The sequence below is a fragment of the Meriones unguiculatus genome, chromosome 21, assembly GCF_030254825.1.
Source record: "Meriones unguiculatus strain TT.TT164.6M chromosome 21, Bangor_MerUng_6.1, whole genome shotgun sequence".
NCBI classification, from domain to species: Eukaryota; Metazoa; Chordata; class Mammalia; order Rodentia; family Muridae; genus Meriones; species Meriones unguiculatus.
Genome location: NC_083368.1, coordinates 46804768 through 46824172, shown reverse-complemented (window position 1 = coordinate 46824172; position 19405 = coordinate 46804768). Strand labels below are relative to the sequence as shown.

The 19405-nt window shown below is 37.7% G+C and overlaps 1 protein-coding gene across 1 annotated transcript in view; it reads right to left on the bottom strand.

Moving 5' to 3' along the window:
* Cftr (CF transmembrane conductance regulator) overlaps window positions 1-19405 on the bottom strand; it is a 145685-nt gene that overhangs the window by 103460 nt on the left and 22820 nt on the right. Inside the window, exons 2-3 of the mRNA XM_060373847.1 lie at window positions 17073-17183; window positions 3394-3502 (exon numbers count right to left, since the gene is read on the bottom strand). Of these exons, the coding sequence (XP_060229830.1) occupies window positions 3394-3502; window positions 17073-17183 (220 nt within the window). The remainder of the gene's footprint in view (window positions 1-3393; window positions 3503-17072; window positions 17184-19405) is intronic.

Below are 19405 nucleotides of genomic sequence, written 5' to 3'. Positions count from 1 at the left end.
TAGGCCCAGGGGTCTTTTCTGACACTGATACTCCAACCAAGGACCATTTATGGATATAACCAAGAACCCTTGCACAGATATAGCCAAGGCAGTTCAGTGTCCAAGTGGGTTCCTTGGAACGAGGAACAGGGGCTGTCTCACTGGCTGGCTTTTGATCACATCCCCCTGACAAGGGAGCTGCTTTACCAGGCCACAGAGGAAGACAATGTAGCCACTCCTGATGAGACCAGATAGGTGAGGATCAGATGGAAGGGGGAGGAGGACCTCCTTATCAGTGGACTGGCAGAGAGGCATGGGAGGAGAAGAGGAAGGGAGGGCAGGATTGGGAGGGGGCTACAGCTAGGATAAAACATGAATAAATTGAAACAAAAAAAATTTCTTTTAAAGAAACCACAGCCAAACATTAGGCAGAGCTCAGGAATTCTTTTTTTTTTAAATTAATTAATTTATTTATTTTTTATATTAATCACAGGTTCTTTACTTTGTATCCCAGCCGTAGCCCCCTTCCTCCTTCCCTCCCAATCCCACCCTCCTTCCTTCCTTCCTAATCTCACCCTCCCTCCTTCCCTCCCAATCCTACCCTCCCTCTCTCATCTTCTCCCTGCCCCTTTCTAAGTCCACTAATAGGGAAGGACCTCCTCCCCTTCCATCTGACCTTAGCTTATCAAGTCTCTTCAGGCCTGGCTGCAATGTCCTCTTCTGTGGCCTAGCAAGGCTGCTCCTCCCTTTGGGGGGTGGGGGTCGAAGAGCTCGCTGTTGAGTTCATGTCAGAAATAGTCCCTGTTCCCCTTATTAGAGAACCCATTTGGACACTGAGCTACCATGGGCTATATCTGAGCAGGGTTCTAGGTTATATACATATATACTCCTTGGTTGGAGGGAATTCTTATGGAAAAGAAGTAGAAAATTAAAAGAGCTAGGGAAGTCAAGGACACCACAAAAAAGGCCCACAACGTCAATTAATCTGGACCCACAGGGGCTCACACAGACTGATCCACCAACCAGAGAGCATCCATGGGATGATCAAGGTCCAACACATATGTAACAGATTTATAGCTTTTTCCTCATGTGGGACTTCTAACAGCAGGGGCTGTATCTGACTCTGTTGCCTGTCTTTGACTCCCTTTTCCCTAATGGGCTGCTTTATCTAACTTCAATAGAAGATGTACCCAGTCCTATTTGATATGTCAAGGTGGGTTGACAGCCATGGGAAGTCTCCCCTTCTTTGAGTAGAAAGGAAGGGGGTACAGAGGGAGATGAGAGGGAGAGACTGGGAGGACAGGAGGTAGGAAAACTTTCTACAGTGATGTAAAGTAAATAAATAATGAGTGAGAAAAATAAAAAAAAAAAATCTTTTTGGCACCTGCCTTTTGATTTGCCATAATTCAAGTCCATTTCAAATGTGGCATGTGGAAAGAATTATATTTCTTATTTGTGATTATCTTAGAAACTTTTCCAAAGATTTAAGTCTTCTCTTATAGTCAGCTCATTGATTTATACTGTTCTAAACTCAAGTACTATATAGGACAGTGGTTTACATCTGCATGGTGAACACAGTGCCTACACCGACTGAGAGTTGTTATGAAATCAACTGGGACATATTTTAGAAACTATTTAGTGACACGTAGGTGTTACCACTTAACATGCTACTTTGCCGAGTATACCTTTATGATGTAGCCAACTTTCTTCCACGCTCACTATGAGTCAGAAAAAGAAAAGAGGACGACAGAGGCTAGTAGGAGTCGTAGGAATGAAGATAGTGGAAAAGCTCTGTTAACACCTACAGATTTACAGATGGAAGAAATACATCCTACTAGGATGACTATATCAACAATAATATTTCAAAATAGAGAGAAGAGATTTTAATATTCTCACCACAAAGAAATGATAAATTTTTAAGTGACTTGTATGTTAATTACTCTTATTTGATCATGATAGATTGTATACATATGTTGAAATATACACTACTTTATCAATATAAGGATAATTTGTATATGTTTAATAAATATTTTAAAATAAAAATTAAATTAAAAAAATAATAGATCAAATGCCTTGGCAACTATACTTCCATAAATAAACAGGATCTAGCTCTCCACAGTTTTACCACTTTGAACTGTGTGGCCTCAATGAAACTGTGTGTGTGTGGTGGAGGAGCGGGGGAGGGAGAGAGTAGAACATCAGCATATGACACTGTCCTGTTCATTTCATTTCTCATGACTTCTCACTTTGCATATTCAGCTGTGCTCTCCCATCAGGACTTTCCCCTACCAATATTCTGTGGAGCATCAGCAGAAATACGATCTTTGGCTCCAAATGCTATGATGGGTACAGAGATCCATGCCAGCACTCAGGTTACTTCAGAAACACCTCAAATCACTCAACTATACATAACTAATTCACTATGAATGGCTTTGTGATTTTTTTCAGCCATATATTTTTTAATCTTGAAAAATTTTGATACTTCTTCATATTTAGTACAATTTCCTCTCCTTACATCTACTCACTATTAGATTTTGTCTGAAAATAACTTCAAATGCTCACTGATAAAATGCGCTCACTGATAAAAATCAGTGTGCTCACTGATAAAAATGACCTCAAAGATATATTCAAAGATAATTCATTCTCTTATGTATATCTATATATATCTATATATGTATTTCATAATGCATATTTACTAGAAGAAATCATGTTGTCTTTTTTATAGTCTTATCTTTCATACATAGATCTATAAATCTATCAATAAATAATAGACCTATATTATATAACTATTTATTATAAATAAATATATTATAAATCTATATATAAATATGTGATATGATAAACATGAATTTACTTATAAATAAATACAAATCTATGCATCTATATATTTATATATACATATATGGCCTGAGAAAGACTACAAGAATTTTCACTAGAAGAAAATAGCATTAGAAAACATTTTGTATCTAAATATAGTCAATTTTGTCAAGATAATTTTTGATGAATTTTTGGGGGGTAGGAAAACATAAAAATCTTTAAGTAGTATGGATGTATATGCATTCGTGCAGCATTTGAAGTGAAGCCAAAGCCCTGTTAGCTGAGGATAAAGACCTGAAGACATATAATGCAGGTCAAGCCAAATGAAACACAGCACTCCATTGCAGTATTGTACAGAGTTGTTACCAGTAGACAACACATCTTCTACTTGTCACCCTCTTTCACAGGCTCTGAAGTTATAAACACCAGTTTTGTGATTATAGAAAGAAGAGGGCAAAGGTCCCATCAAGACTGCCTGGATCTCTTCCTCTATGGGCTGGCTAGGTCACCCCATCCGGGAGAAGTGATCTAGAAGAAGGCAACTGAGTTATATATGAATAATTAATATGACACTATATTTACAAGTAAGTTTCTTACCCCTAGGTATAACAAGAATCCATAGAAGATGAATTTCCAGAAAAAGCATCGCCGCAGGGCATTGATAAGCTTGGGATTCTTTTTTGAAGCTTGTTCCCTGTCCCATTCTCTACAAATAAGGAGGAAATGAAACCGATTAGATGCAGGCGCAGGTATCTGAGTTGTACTGTTTCTCTTCATAGTTTCCGTCCCACAGGTATGTTCAAGGAGATTAACACACCATGATAAAGGAGAAAAAAATCTTGTGAAGTCTCTCCAGCACCAATTGCTCAGTCAGATGCTTAGCACAATTTGATGGTCTGCTATGTCATCACTCTGCCGAGTTTCAGTTTTGAAAATATTAATTTGTGTATTTTAAAGAAGTGTACTAAGTTTCTTTGGAGCAATGACAAGGGTGAGAAACTAATGTACATGCATTTGTGTTCACAGCAAGATTTCACAATATGCAACTTTCAAACAAAAATAAAACTTGAGGCAAGCTTTTTGTTTTAAATATTTTTAAAAAAATTTAACTAATATGATTGTATCATTTTTCCCTTTACTTTACCCCTTCCATCCTCACTATGTCTTCTTCCTTCAAGGCCCTCCCCTGTCCATCTTCCCCATTGCTTCTCAAATTCATAGTCTCTTTGCCTTTGATTATAATATATATTGTTTTTACATATTTATACACATACATACATACACACAAACAACCTGATGAGTCCATTTAGTGTTGCTTGTGTATATACTTTCAGAGCTGAGCCCCTGGTATTGGATAGCCAATTAGGGGAGCGCACCTCTGGAAAAGACCATTTGTCAGAGGCAGTCCCTCTTCCCATTACTATGTAATCCACTTGGACACTAAACTGCCATGGGCTACATCTGTGCATGGGTTCTAGGTTATCTCCATGCATGGTACTTGGTTGGAGTATGAGTCTCTGGGAAGACCCCTGTGTTCAAATTTCTGGTTCTGTTGCTCTCCTTGTGGAGTTCACCTCCTCCTGATGGGGGAAGCAGCCTTACCAGGCCACAGAAGATGACAGTGCAGCCACTCCTGATGAGATCTGATAGACTAAGATCAGAAGGAAGGAGAGGAGGACCTCCCCTATCAGTGGACTTGAGGAGAAGTATGCATGAAGAAGGAAGAGGGAGGGTGGGATCGGTAGGGGAGGAGGGTGGGGCTTATGGGGGAATACAAAGTGAATGAAGTATAATTAATAAAAAAATAAAAAAGAAAAAAAGAAAAATAAGTAACAAAGATATTCTTTAAAATGATTTCCCCATTCTACATTAAATACTGTTTGAAATCAACATGAAAAATTTATAATATTAATAAATTTTGATTTGCTAATAAAAAAATACCATTTGTCTGTCAGTTGCTTGTAGGTCTTTGTTTGGGGTAGCACTCATGAAAGAAGGGGCTGAAGCACTTTTAGAGCCAGATGGCCAGAAAGCCTGCTGTGAGATGTGCTGCCTAGAAATGACAGGGAAGCTACACCCATAATACCCCTACAATCTGGCTGCTTAAACAAACAGTATGAATAGACATGCTAGTGAAGGAAAAATATCAGGTGAACTTCTTTTTTTGTGTGATTTAACATAAGAAAAACCTATTTGGATTTTTTTTAAAAAAAGACAAGAAAGAATCATAATTAAATTTCATATCCAACTACTGAAATCATTTAGTAGTGTATACATCTTTGAAAACAGAGCAAAATAAAAATAGTTTGTAATAAGGATAGGTACTAAACAGTATTGACAATATTTTGTTTTCAGTACTACCAGAGTATCAGCTGGTTGGTTTTAGGAGATTGCCACAGCTGTCTGTTAAGAAAAACTATTTATAATATTTGTAACAGAATAAAAGATATCTCATCTTCACCTTCATCTTAATTTTCAAATTGTGATGAGATGGAAAAATTCCATGAATCACAGACAAGAACTGAATACTAAGATAAAAGCTTTGTATTTCGTAAATGGCTATTCTCATTGTAAAGTTACCATAACTAAATATGTTTCTACATCACTTCAGAAGAAGGAGATACAACTGAGTTTTGATGAAAAGCTTGGAAGTCCTAGCAAATGGAGCATGACCTCTCCAAGAAACTTGCTAATTGCAGCCTATCTATAAAGCCTAGCCAAGCCATGGCCCTTTTCTGCTCTTCATTCACATACATAAAGCCCGTTTCTCCATCTGTGATATTTAGAGTCAAAAATAGGGCACAAAAAAAATGCAGCAGCAGGATCTTCTTTATGCATGGAATAGTTCTCATTAAAGATAGGATAAACATACTAAAATCTGTACACCTAAAGAACATAAACAAGAAAGAGAACCCAGGGTAAGATGATCAATCCTCACTTAGAAAGACAAATGGGATGGACATTGGACATAGGAGAAAACAAGTAACAGGACAGGAGGCTACCACAGAGGGTCTCTGAAAGACTCTACAAAGCAGGATATTAAAGCAGATATTGAGACTTATAACCAAACCTTGGGCAGAGTGCAGGGTATCAAATGAAGGGGAGTTAGTAAGACCTGGAGAGGACAGGAGTTCCACAAGGACCAAATATATCTGGGCACAGGGTCTTTTCTGATACTGTTTCTCCAACCCAAGACCATGCATGGAGATAACCTAGAATCCCTGCTCAGATGTAGCCCATGGCAGCTCAGTATCCAAGTGGGTACTGTAGTAAGGGGAACAGGAACTGTCTCTGAACTCATGAACCACATGAACTCAGTGGCTGGCTCTTTGACCTCCCCAACCCCGTGGGAGGAGCAGCCTAGCTAGGCTACAGAGGAGAACATTGCAGCCAGGCCTGAACATACCTGATAAGCTAGGGTCAGATGGAAGGGGAGGAGGACCTCCCCTTAGAGAGGGGCAGGGAAGAATTGAGGGAGGGAGGGTGGAGTTGGGAGGGAATGAAGGAGGGAACTACAGCTGGGATACAAAGTAAATAAACTGTAATTAATATAAAAAATAAAAATTTAATTAAAAAATAAAAATTCTCATCAATACTTCAATTAGAATTTACTGATCAACTATATCTAGAAAATGCAGGAAAGGAAATGTCCATAAACCAAAGAAATGGTTTCAAGATGAAGATACCAATGACAGTAAAGTAGTAAATACAAAAAACTGTCACATTTGATAATGTGACATCAATGCAGTTTTAGGAAGATGGTTAAAATAGAAACTATATTTCAGGCATAGAGATATAAATGAAGGATAAACAAATGGAGGCCAGGACAGCAAAGAATTGTCAACTATGAAATGGGAGAGATGTAGACTTGAGATAAGGGAAGCTGTTGTTTTCATTGAAGGACTTGAATAATCTATAGTTATAGAGGAATTAGTAACAACAGTAGATGGCATGAGCCAGCAGCACATTAAACAGGCTTACTAAACGGAAAGAGTTCTAGACTTGCAAAGCTCCTAAGTTAGCTGGGAACGTAGAGTGATTATGTGGTTTCTATATGGCAGTGATATAGATGGCTCAATCTCATGGCCACAAAAGTGAACCAGAGGCGTCAATGTACCTCAACTAACAAACTGAAAACTTGGTGTCATTTCATAAGGGTGTAAAGTAATAGTTTAAAATTTTTCTAATAAGAAATAAGATGGTGAGATATAAAATTATAGCAACAATAATTATAAGGGTTAGAGTTTATTTGCTACTAGAATTTATGCATCTATTCTGAGACAAAGAGGTTGAATTAAAACACAAATAAGAGAATTGTTGGAAAAATCTAAACTAAGATGATTCTAGAAATGAAAAGAAGAAAAAAATCTCAATGAAAACCCTACTCAGTAGAATGTATCATGTAGAAAACAGAGTATCAGGGATGGCAGACAAGGTACAATAATTAGGTTACTCAGTAAAAGTCAGCAATGAATTTTTAAAAATATACATAATGAAAATGTGGGAAACCTCTGGAATTTCACAGTAAAGGCTTTGCAAATAGTCAATAAAATAATAGAAAAAATTCGCCAAGCCTAGAAAAAGATGGCCTAGGAAAAAGAGGCCTTACAGAATACCAAAAAGACAGAGCCACACACACACAAAAAAAAGCTTCCTCACCACATATTATAGTTAAAATATTAAAATTAGAATAAAGAAAGGGCTTAAAAGACAAAAGTCACCACTTCTAAGGGCAGGGCCATCAGAATAGTACCTGACTATTCAACAGAAACTTTTCTTCAAAGATGTCTACTTACCTCTTACATTTTTAATTAAAATATAATAAATATAATTGCATCAGTTTGCTCTCTTTCATCCTTCCAGCCCTTCCCAAGGCCTTTCCTCCAACTCCTTCCATGATCTCCAACCTCACTCCCAACTTGATAGCCTCGTCTTCCTAAATCATTGCTTCTTCTAAAGCCAGAAAGGCTTGGAAGGGTGTATTACAAGTTCACAAAGATCATAATTGTAAACTCACAGTATTGAACTTAGCAGAAATTACCTATTAAAATGTAAAGGGAAATAAAAACTTCCCATGATAAAAAGAGATTAAAATAATTTACCAATACTAAGCCAGCTCTACAGAAGATACTGGGAAAAAATACCAAAGTCTGAAAACTATCAAGAGGCCTAAAAACACCACAAAACAACAAAATGACAGACATTAATATTCACCTTTCAATAAAAACTGTTAATATAAAGGCTGGCAACTTGGAGTAAAAAAACTGATTTTTTAAAATTTTTATTTATTCGTTTATTTGTTTATTGCCTCTACGAAGCACACATCACCACCAACATTAGAGGCCAGCATAGGATAACATGATAGAAAAAAAAAGTATCTAAGCAAATGGAACTACGAAACAAGCAGGCAAACTTATTGTAATAACCTGACAAGATAAGCTCCCAACCAAAACTACTCTGGAGAGATAAGGAGGGTGACACTGCACACCTATTAAAAACAAGAAAACATTTAGATATTGCAATTTGAAATATATACATAACACACACATGTACCCAGTTTCGGGGGGGTGGAAAGTAGCTTCAAAACTCAGTGTGTCCAAAAGACAGGTCATCTGGACAAAAACTGAACAGAGACACTCTGGAGTTAAAACAACTTCACAGATCAAATGGACCTAACACACATCTACAGAACATGCCAGCTGAACATTAGAGAACACATGTTCTCATGACCCCTGGAACTCTCTCCAAAATTGACTACATATTAGGATATTCTGCATTCCATTTGACCACAATGGAATAAAGCTACTTATCAACAGCAAGAGAAAGCACACAAACTTTTGGAAACTACTCAGCACATGACTGAGTAATATTGGGTAAAAGAAAAAAATTAAATCCTAAGAATTGAAAGAAAATGAAAATACAGCATACCAAAACGTAAGAGACCTATAAAAGCAATTCTAAGAGGAATGTTCACATCAGCAAGTGCCTTCAAAACAAAACAAAACAAAACCCAAGCTTTCAAGTTAATAAATGATATACCTGAATGACCTTGGAAAAACAAGAATTTATAACACCAAAGAACAGTAGATAAGAAGGATATTTCAAAATCAGGACCGAAATTTATGACATAGAAACAAAACAATGAATCAAGGAAACAAAGTTGCTTCTGTGAAGAGAGTAACAGGTTTGACAAATCATTAGCCAAATTCACTAAAAGAGAGATAAAATCCAAATTAATAAAATTAGAGATTAGAAAAATGTCATTTCAACAGTCACTGAGGTATTCAAAAGAACCAACATACTTTAAAAATGCATATCCCAATAAACTGCAAACTCTAAAGGAAAAGAATAACTTGTGGATGCATATGACCTATAAAGTTAAAGCAAATGAAGGTGAAGTAAATAATTTAAACAATAACAGCTCAATAACAGCCAATGGGAGAGCAGTGATTTAAAACCTCCCTACAAAAAAGTGCATGTACACACACACACACACACACACACAGAGAGAGAGAGAGAGAGAGACACACACACACAAATCCCAGAGCCAGATGGATTCAGCACAGAATTCAGAATTCTATTAGACTTTCAAAGAATTAACACCAATATTCTTTAAATTGTTTGATAAAATATAAAAGAAGGGAAATTTTCAAATTATTTTTACAAAGTCTCTACCTGATACCAATATCAGGCAAAGACACAACAAAATTAGGCCATTCTTTCTGATGAATAAATACATAAATATTCTCAATAAAATACTTGTTAGCCAATTTCAAGAACATATAAAAATATCACCAACAATGATCAAGTAATCTTCATCCCAGGAATGCAAGGAGTAGTCAGTAAACATGAATCTATAAATTCAATACACCAAACAAATAAGCCCTAGGTACAGAAACTACATGCATATCTTCTTTGATGTAGGTATGTCTTTGACAAATTCCAACATCCCTTTATGATAAAAGTCCTGGAGAATATAGGAAGACAGGGGACATATGTCAACATAATAAGGGGAATATACAATATATAAATGGAGAAAACTCAAAGCATTTCTGCTAAAATTAGGAAAGAAAGGATGTCCGCCTACCCTCTTCACAATTGTTCAACAAGTATTGATGTCTTAGATAAGTAAAAAAAAAAAAAAAAAGTCATAGATAAAATGGATATAAATAGAAAAGGGATAAGTCAAAGTATTCTTACTTTTAGATTATATGATTCTCTTCATAAAGGATCACAAATGCTCTCCCAGAAAACCCCTACAGATGATGAGCATGTTCAGCAAAGAAGCAGGATATAGAATTAACACACAAAATTAATCGGTAGTCTTCCTACAGATATAATATGCACACAAGGAATCAGGAAAAACAGTTTCATTCATTATAACCTCAAAAAATACTAGAAGGAAAACTCCAATCTAATGAAATCAACTATACCCAAGAAAACACAGGTTATAGATAACTTCACAACCAAAACAAAACAAAACAAAAAATCAAAAGATAACAAGCACACAAATACACTGTCACCTCCAACTCCATGATAAAAGGAACTAACATTCATTGGTCACTATTATCTATCAACATCAATGGACTCAACTCTCCAATAAAGAGACACAGCCTAACAGATTGGTTGTGGAAACAGGATCCAAAATTGTGCTGCATTCAGGAAGCACACCTCTGCAGCAAAGATAAACTCTACCTCAGAGTAAAGAGCTGGAAAAAGTTTTTTCAAGCAAATGGACTCAGACTGGGAAAGGGTCTTCACCAACCCTATATCTGATAGAGGGCTAATATCCAGAATATATAAAGAAATCAAAAAGTTAAAACCAACAAATCAAGTAATCCAATTAAAAAATGGGGTACAGGGATAAACATAGAATTCTCAATAGAGAAACATCAAATGGCAGAAAAACATTAAAAGAAATGTTCAATGTCCTTAGTCAGGGAAATGTGAATCAAAACGACCCTGAGATTTCACCTCACAACCATCAGAATGGCTAAGATCAAAAATTCAAGTGACAAAACATGCTGGAGAGGATGTGGAGAAAGGGGAACCCTACTCCAGTGCTTGTGGCAAGCACTTTGGAAAACAATCTGGTGTTTTCTCAGAAAATTAGAAATAGTGTTACCACAAGACCCATCTATACTACTCCTAGGGATATACCCAAAATAGGCACAAGTACAGAACAAGGACATTTATTCAACCATGTTTGTAAGCAGCTGTATTCATAATAGCCAGAATCTAGAAACAACTTAGATGTCCCTCAACTGAGGAATGGATACAGAAATTGTAGATTTACACCATGGAATACTACTCAGCAATTAAAAACAAGGAAATCATGAAAGTGGCAGGCAAATGGTGGGAAATAGAAAAGATCATCCTGGGTAAGGTAACACAGAAGCAGAAAGACACATGTGGTATATACAAACTTATAAGTGGATATTAGTCATATAATATAGGATAAACATACTAAAATCTATACTTCTAAAAAAAGCTAAGCAAGAAGGAAGACCAGAGAGAAGTTTCTCAATCCTCACTTAGAGAGCAAATGAGATAGACAATGGAAGCAGGAGACAACAAGTTATAGGACAGAAGCCTACCACAGAGGGCCTCTGAAAGACTCTACCCAGCAGTGTATCAAAGCAGATGCTGATACTCATAACCAAACTTTGGGCAGAGTGCAGGAAATCTTATGAAAGAAGGGGGAGATAGAAAGATCTGGAGAGGACAGGAGCTCCCCAAGGAGAGGAACAGAACCAAAAACCTGGGCACAGAAGTCTTTGCAAAGGCAGGACCATGCATGGAGATAACCTAGAACCTCTGCACAGATGAAGCTCAGTCTCCAAGGGGGTTCCCTAGTAAGGAAAACAGGAGTTGTCTCTGACATGAACTCAGTGGCTGGCTCTTTGATCACCTCACCCTGAGTGGGGAAGCAGCCTTACCAGACCACAGATGAAGACAATGCAGACAGTCTTGAAGAGACGACCTAGGCTAGGGTCAGATGGAAGGGGAGGAGGACCTCCCTTGTCAGTGGACCAGGGGAGGAGCATGGGAGGAGAAGAGGAAGGGAAGATGGGATTGGGAAGGGATGAGGGAGGGGACTACAGCTGGGATAAAAAGTGAATAAATTATAATAATCAAAGAGGATCCTGGGTAAAATGATCAACCCTCACTTAGAAAGACAAATGAAATGGACATTGGAAGTAGGAGAAAACAAGTAACAGGACAGGAACCTACCACAGAGGGCCTCTGAAAGTCTCTACCTATCAGTATATCAAAGCAGATACTGAGACTCATAACCAAACCTTCAGCAGAGTACAGGGAATCATATGAAAGAAGGGAAAGTTAATAAGACCTGGAGAGGACAGGAGCTCCACAAGGACCAAATATATCTGGGCACAAGGGTCTTTTATGAGACTGTATCTCCAACCAAGGACCATGTATAGATATCACCTAGAACCTCTGCTTGGATGTAGCCCATAGTAGCTCAGTATCCAAGTGGGTACCCTAGTAAGGGGAACAGGGACTATTTCTGACAGGAATTCAATGGCTGGCTCTTTGACCTCTCCCTACCCACCCAACCAAGGGAGGAACAGCCTTGCTAGGCCACAGAGGAGGACTGTGCAGCCAGGCCTAAAGTTACCTGATAAGCTAGGGTCAGATGGAAGGGAGGAGATCTTTCCCAATCAGTGGACTTGGTAAGGGGCAGGGAGAAGATGAGGGAGGGAGGGTGGGATTGGGAGGGAATGAGGGAGCAGGATACAGCTGGGATACAAAGTTAATAAACTGTAACTAATATTAAAAAATAAAATTTTAATTAATATATATAATTTAAAATACATTATATTTGAATAAGTCTAATCAAAGTGAAAGACTTATATAATCAAAACTGTAAGACACGAAAGAAATTTAAGAAGATACTAGAAGATGGAATTCCCCTATACTCATTAATTGGTAGGATTGATATTATGAGGATGGCCATTCTGTCAAAGGCAGCCTACAGATCCAATGCAATTTTCATTAAAACTCAAGGCAATACTTCACAGAAATTGGAAATAAAAACCAAAGAGACCCTTAACATTCAAATGAAGACACAAAAGAACTAGACTAGGCCAGCAAAAGCAATAATGAAAAACTCTTACTGTAAAAAGTTTCCTAAAATATATACATACATTTAATAAAAGACATTTTAAGAAAGTTACCTTATAACAGAGGGATGATACCTCTCTTAGATACCACAGGCTAGCAAATAAAAATTCCAGTGCCAAATTCTGGAGTTTGTGGTTACTGGAGTCCCATAAACCCCACAAATACTACAGCCTATCTATTGTCAGTGTTCTTGGTTAGCTCCCTGAGTTTGATTGCAAGACCCTACTGCTGACGTCACCCACATACTTGAGTCAGAAGACATGGAAAAATTAATCAAGTAGCAACCAGGACGCTTCATCCTTAGTGGCTAGTGATCACATGAGTGCTGCTGGAGGAAAAAAATTAAGAATCTGTCCTAGGTGTAAAGCCTGTGAGCTACAACAAAGACTGGCTTTGGAAAGACATGCCCATGAGAAGGACAGTGCATGACAGGAATGGTACAGGAGTAGTCAACTCCTTGTTGACTGGATTGAAGGCCCACTTTATGGGATGGAAGTGATGCCTAGTACCATTCTCTGCGCTGTATCATAGCCCTGGGGGAGACCCTAAGACTATTATTCTAAGTGAAAATAGTATTAACCTGATCCCTAAGTTCTTATGTTTAATATATATTATATATATAATATATATTTATATAAATATATATATTTTACTTTATATCTCCATTGTAGCTCCCTCCCTTCTTTCCTCCTGGTCCTACCCACTATCTCTCTTCCCTAGACCACAGAAAAGGGGGGCCATACACCCCTACCATCAGACCCGAGACTATCAAGACTATCAAGTCTCATCAAGACTTCCTAGAGCCTCTTCCTTTGGGGCTTGGGAAGGCCACCTTGACTGAGAGGAAGTGATCAAAGAGCAGGCATGTCAGAGATAATCTCTGTTCCCTTTACAAGGGAACCCACATGCAGGCTGAGCTGTCTATTGGCTACATCTAAGCAGGGACCTTTCCATGCATGGTCCTTGGTTGGTGCATCAGTCTCTGCAGGACCCCTGGGCCCAGATTTGTTGGCTTTGTTGGTCTCCTTGTAGAGCTTCTATCCCTTCCAGATTTTCCCCCTCCCCCAACCCTTCCATAAAACTCCCTGAGCTCTGCCCAAAGTTTGGCTACAAGTCTCAGCATCTGCTGGGTAATATCCAAAATCTGGAAACAACCTAGATGTCCCTCAGCTGAAGAATGGATAAAGAAATTGTGGAACATTTACACAATGGAATACTACTCAGCTATTAAAAACAAAGGAAATGTGAAATTTGCAGGCAAATGGTAGGAACGAGAAAAGATCATCCTGAGTAAGGTAAGCCACAACCAGAAAGACAGCCACATGGTATGTACGCACTTATAAGCAGATATTAGCCACATAGTACAGGAATAGTATTCTAAGTTCTTATCTTTCTATCAATATATTAAAGTATGTCTCAACTATCATCAGGTAAGCCTTTTTTTGCTGTAGATAGCAATTAATTCAGAGACCTACAACTGATCAGTGTGTAAAGAAGAAGTGATTGTGGAGTCCTCTGCTATAAATGAGACACCTATCTGGCTAGGGATTATCATGGAAGTGGATGTGGGGTGATTTTAAGAGTATTGTGAAGGAGGGGGCTCTGAAGTTCAAACACTACCAGGGGAACTACTGGTAATTAATGAAGAGTTGGTTTTCAGCCCAAGAGGCCACCCAGTAGATGGTCCTAGATCTATCCACATACTGGTAGCACTAAGTGGAGTCAGTGCATTTTAAGAAAGTTCACATGGATGTTGGGAAGGAAAAAGGGTAGGGAGGATAAGAAAAGGCATCAGGTAGGATGGGAGTGTAGACAGACTTGACAAAACTTATATGCTTGTATGAAATCTCAACAAAATAAACCAAAATTAAAAAGAAAATAATTAAATATTTTAAGTTCTCATCTCAAAAAAATCCTAAGATATTTTGTATTAATATCAGAAATTTAACCTACTTTATACAATCATAATAAAACCACAATTTTAAGAATATTCAACTGATTTATATTTTGATTACTTTTATAGTATCATGCCAATGAACCATGACCCAGGCAACTTATAGAAGACTAGTTCATTGGGGACTTAAAAGTTTCAGAGGTTAAGCTCATGACCATCATGACGAGCATCTTAGCAGCAGGCAGGCACTGTGCTGGAGCAGCTGAGAACTTACATCTCAAGATGCAAGCATGAAACAGAGATAGCTAACTGGGAATAGGATGGGTTTTTGAAACCTTAAAGGGCATACCCTCCCAATCCTTAATCCATAATCCTTCCCAAACAGCTTCACCAACTTGGGACCAAGTATTCAAGCATATGAGCCTAATCTCATTGAGACTACCATAATAATAAACATCTCCAATTAAAAAAATATTTTTAAAGCAAGCCAGACATGGTGGCACATGCCTATAGTATGAGAACTTGGTAGGCCAAGGCAAAAAGTAGGTGGTTTTGAGGCCATCCTGAGTACTCATCCATTGTGAGTATAAAGCTAGCTTGGACTAAATAGTAAGATCTTTTCTCAAAATACTAAAACTAAGAATATACTTCATAGTTAAGGTATTTACTTAGCAGTTGCAAGGCCTGTATCCTATCCATATCCTCACATTTTGAAAACAAATATAGATGCTTTGCAATACAATGATGCTATTTAATCTTTCTAATTCTTCCTTTATCTTTTTTTTAAAGATATAGAAATTCTCAGAACATACATCACTTATTTTTGCAAGAGGGGCAGAGGCCATTGCTTTTTAAATTAATTTTTATATTAATTACAGTTTATTCATTTTGTATCCCAGCTGTAGCCCCCTCCCTCATTCCCTCCCAATTCCACTCTTCCTCCCTCATCTACTCCCATGCCCCTCTCCAAGTCCACTGATAGGAGAGGTCCTCCTCCCCTTTCCTCTGACCCTAGCCTATCGGGTCTCATCAGGACTGGCTGCATTGTCCTCCTCTATAGTCTGGAAAGGCTGCTCCCCTCTCAGGGGTGGGTTGTCAAAGAGCCAGCCACTGAGTTCATGTCAGAGACAGTCCCTATTCCCCTTGCTAGGGTACCCACTTGAATACTGAGCCACCATGGGCTACATCTGAGCAGGGGTTCTAGGTTATATACATGAATGGTCCTTGGTTGGAGTATGAGTCTCAGAAAAGACATCTGTGTTCAGATATTTCGGTTCTGTTGCTCTCCCCTGTGGAGCTGTGGAGCTCTTGTCCTCTTCAAGTCTTTTTATCTCCCCCTTTTTCATAAGATTCCCTGCATTCTGCCCAAAGTTTGGTTATGACTCTCAGCATCTGCTTTTATACACTAATGGGTAGAGTCTTTCAGAGGCCCTCTGTGGTAGGCTCCTCTCCTGTTTCCTTTTTTCTCCTTCTTCCAATGTCCATCCCGTTTGTCTTTCTGAGTGAGGATTGATCATCTTACCCAGGCTCCTCCTTCTTGCTAAGCTTCTTTAGGTGCACAGATTTTAGTATGTTTATCCTATATTATATGTCTAGTATCCACTTATAAGTGAGTATATACCGTGTGTCTTTCTGCTTCTGTGATACCTCACTCAGGACGATCTTTTCTAGATCCCACCATTTGCCTGCAAATTTCATGATTTCCTTGTTTTTAATTGCTGAGTAGCATTCCATTGTGTAAAAGTTTCTGAAGAAAGAAATTGAAGAAGATATCAGAAGATGGAAAGATGTCCTGTGCTCATGGATTTGTAGGATTAACAGTGAAAATGGCCATCCTGCTAAAAGCAATCTACAGATTCAATGTAATTCCCATGAAAATACCAACACAATTCTTTACATACCTTGAAAGAACAATTCTTAACTTCATATGGAAAAAAAAAAAAAAAACACCCAGAATTGCCAAAACAACGTATTGTCTGGAGGTATCTCCATCCCTGATCACAAGCTGTACTACAGAGCAATAATAATAAAAACTGCATGGTATTACCATTTCTTAAGAAAATTATTATCTTTAAGTTTCATTGTTTAATTCTTGAGTTGGTCAAGATTCATCAAGAGCAGATTATTCTATTTTAAATGCAGCATTTTAAAATTAAAGCTTTAACATGCCAGTTTTCTGATCTCTAAAAGACATAAAAAATATCTTCTGCTAGTAAAGTCATGGATAAGATCATACCTTTCTAGCTGTTCAGACACGTGGTCAGCTGAATCAGTAGAAGGGGCCTGATATATATCTGACAACTCCAAGCGATGTCTGTACCCTTTTCTCAAAATTGGTGTGGTCCAGCTAAAAGAGAGGAGGCAGACAGATATATTCACTTGAATAGGTCTCCAATACAGACATGATTCTTATACCAACTGTCATGCAGAAAATACAGCACGCATACAGGAATACAAAAGGGAAATAAGACAATTTATATAAATATGATAATCCATATCTTACTTGTTATACCCATAGAAACATCAACACTTATGAACTCATAACATCACTTTTTTTAAATAGACATGGGATATATTATAGTATAGTCTTTCCCAAGAGAAAAATAAAATGGGGAAACAAAAGACAATCTGAACTCATAATTTTATCAGTATAGCCTAGGGTATTCAGCAAGGAGTTAGCTATTAAAGGAACTGAATATACAGATAGACAGTGAATACTTTATACCAGTTAGCTAATATAATTATCTGTACATCACTGCTTGAAGGTAGGGATTTTCATCATCTTTCCTCCTTACATATTTATTACAAATTTAGTGCATAACAATTTATTATGGAAATGAGAAAAGCTGATGGAATAAGTAAACAGAGTAACCTTATTTGTCCAAACATGCTGCTTCTAACTACTATGGAAAAGGCGGGATAGCCTTCACAAAAACAGAAATCAGAAACTCTAACACACACACACACACACACACACACACACAACATATCTCAAAGCCCACCACTAGTGACATACCCTCCAAAAAGGCCACACTTCCTAATTTTTCCCAAGTATTTTCATGAACTAGTGACAAAGAATTCAAACATATGAGCGTATGCTGGCCATTCTCATTCAGACCACAACAATACTAAACATTTTCAATTAAAAATAGTTTGAAGGCAACCCGAACATAATGACACATGCCCAGAACTTGAGAAACTGAGGCCAAAAGATGATGATTATACAGGTCCTGTGTATATAGTGAGCTTAAAGCCAAACATATATATATTAAATACATACATACACAAACACGTGTGTTTGTATATATGTGTGCGTGTGTGTGAAAAATAAATAAATAAAGAGAAAATTCTAAAGGTATCTCAAAAGAATGAGGTTGAAGTTTTTCTCAGCTTTAAATTTTGTCTTTTTTTTTTTTTTTTTTTGGAGACAGGGTTTCTCTCTGTATCCCTGGCTGTCCTGGAACTCAATCTGTAGACCAGGCCAGCCTCAAACTCAGAGATCTGCCTGCCTCTGCCAACATTTGGGATTAAAGGTGTCCGCTATCACCACAGCCCAGCAAAGGCTGTGTATTTGTTTAATAAAGGAAATCATCTGGATTATAGCAGTTTAAAAAACTAGTTTCTCCCTCAACACCTATTTTTGTACCCTAGAGAACACTAAGATTTATTATCACTGAGACTTTCTAATGATGCAAAAGAAAAAAATGCATGTTAAACCCCCAAAAGTCAGTATCTGAGAAGCAAGATGAACATGTAACAGGAAAAAAAAAAACAGAAAAACAAACAAACAAACAAAAAAAAAAACCCATACTCTATCAAAGTAATTTGAGAGAGCAAAGAAATGTCGTGAAATCTCAACATTTTGGTGCTGTTCCAGGTGGCCCTCTTGATTACCCTCATTCCTCCCATCTAAGGGTCCATATTCTTCTTTATACTACTTTCGTCTCCAGCTTGCTCACCAAGACCTGCCCTATGTCCTTAATTCTTCTGTAATTTGTCTTTAAGACTGACCTAAATTTAGGTCCACCCGATGATTGAGTAATTTCACCAGGCATTTCTGGCTGTGTCAGGCTGGCTGTGTCACTTTCCCCCTTTAATTTGCAAGTTTACATTTTAACAAGAAGGTTTTTTAACAAAGGGTGAACTAGATGTAGTCTTTCACAGCCCATGGTGATTCACTGGAGGGAAAAAAAAAAGAGTAAATATTCATGAAAGTGGCCTGAATGCTTCAGGAAAGAGGCTCTGAATCATGCAGAGCCAGTGGTGGTTCATCTGAGAAAGGGTGGTACATTTAGGGACTCACTGCCCTAGCATCTCACAGAAAGTGAAATTTCTGTTCACTGAGCTGTTCATGTTCACACATGTGCATCTGTGACGCCAAAATGTAGGTGGCAGTCAGTATAGAAGGTGAAACTGAGACAGCAATGTGAGATGTGATTTTATGATGTAGGCATTCACCCTTTCATAAACTTGAAGCAAGAGTTCGCTACCACTTTTATATCTATTTAGCAATTGCTGAAGAATGTTTATAACCACAAGCGCATTGTTATTTTCATTTGAAATTTTTGT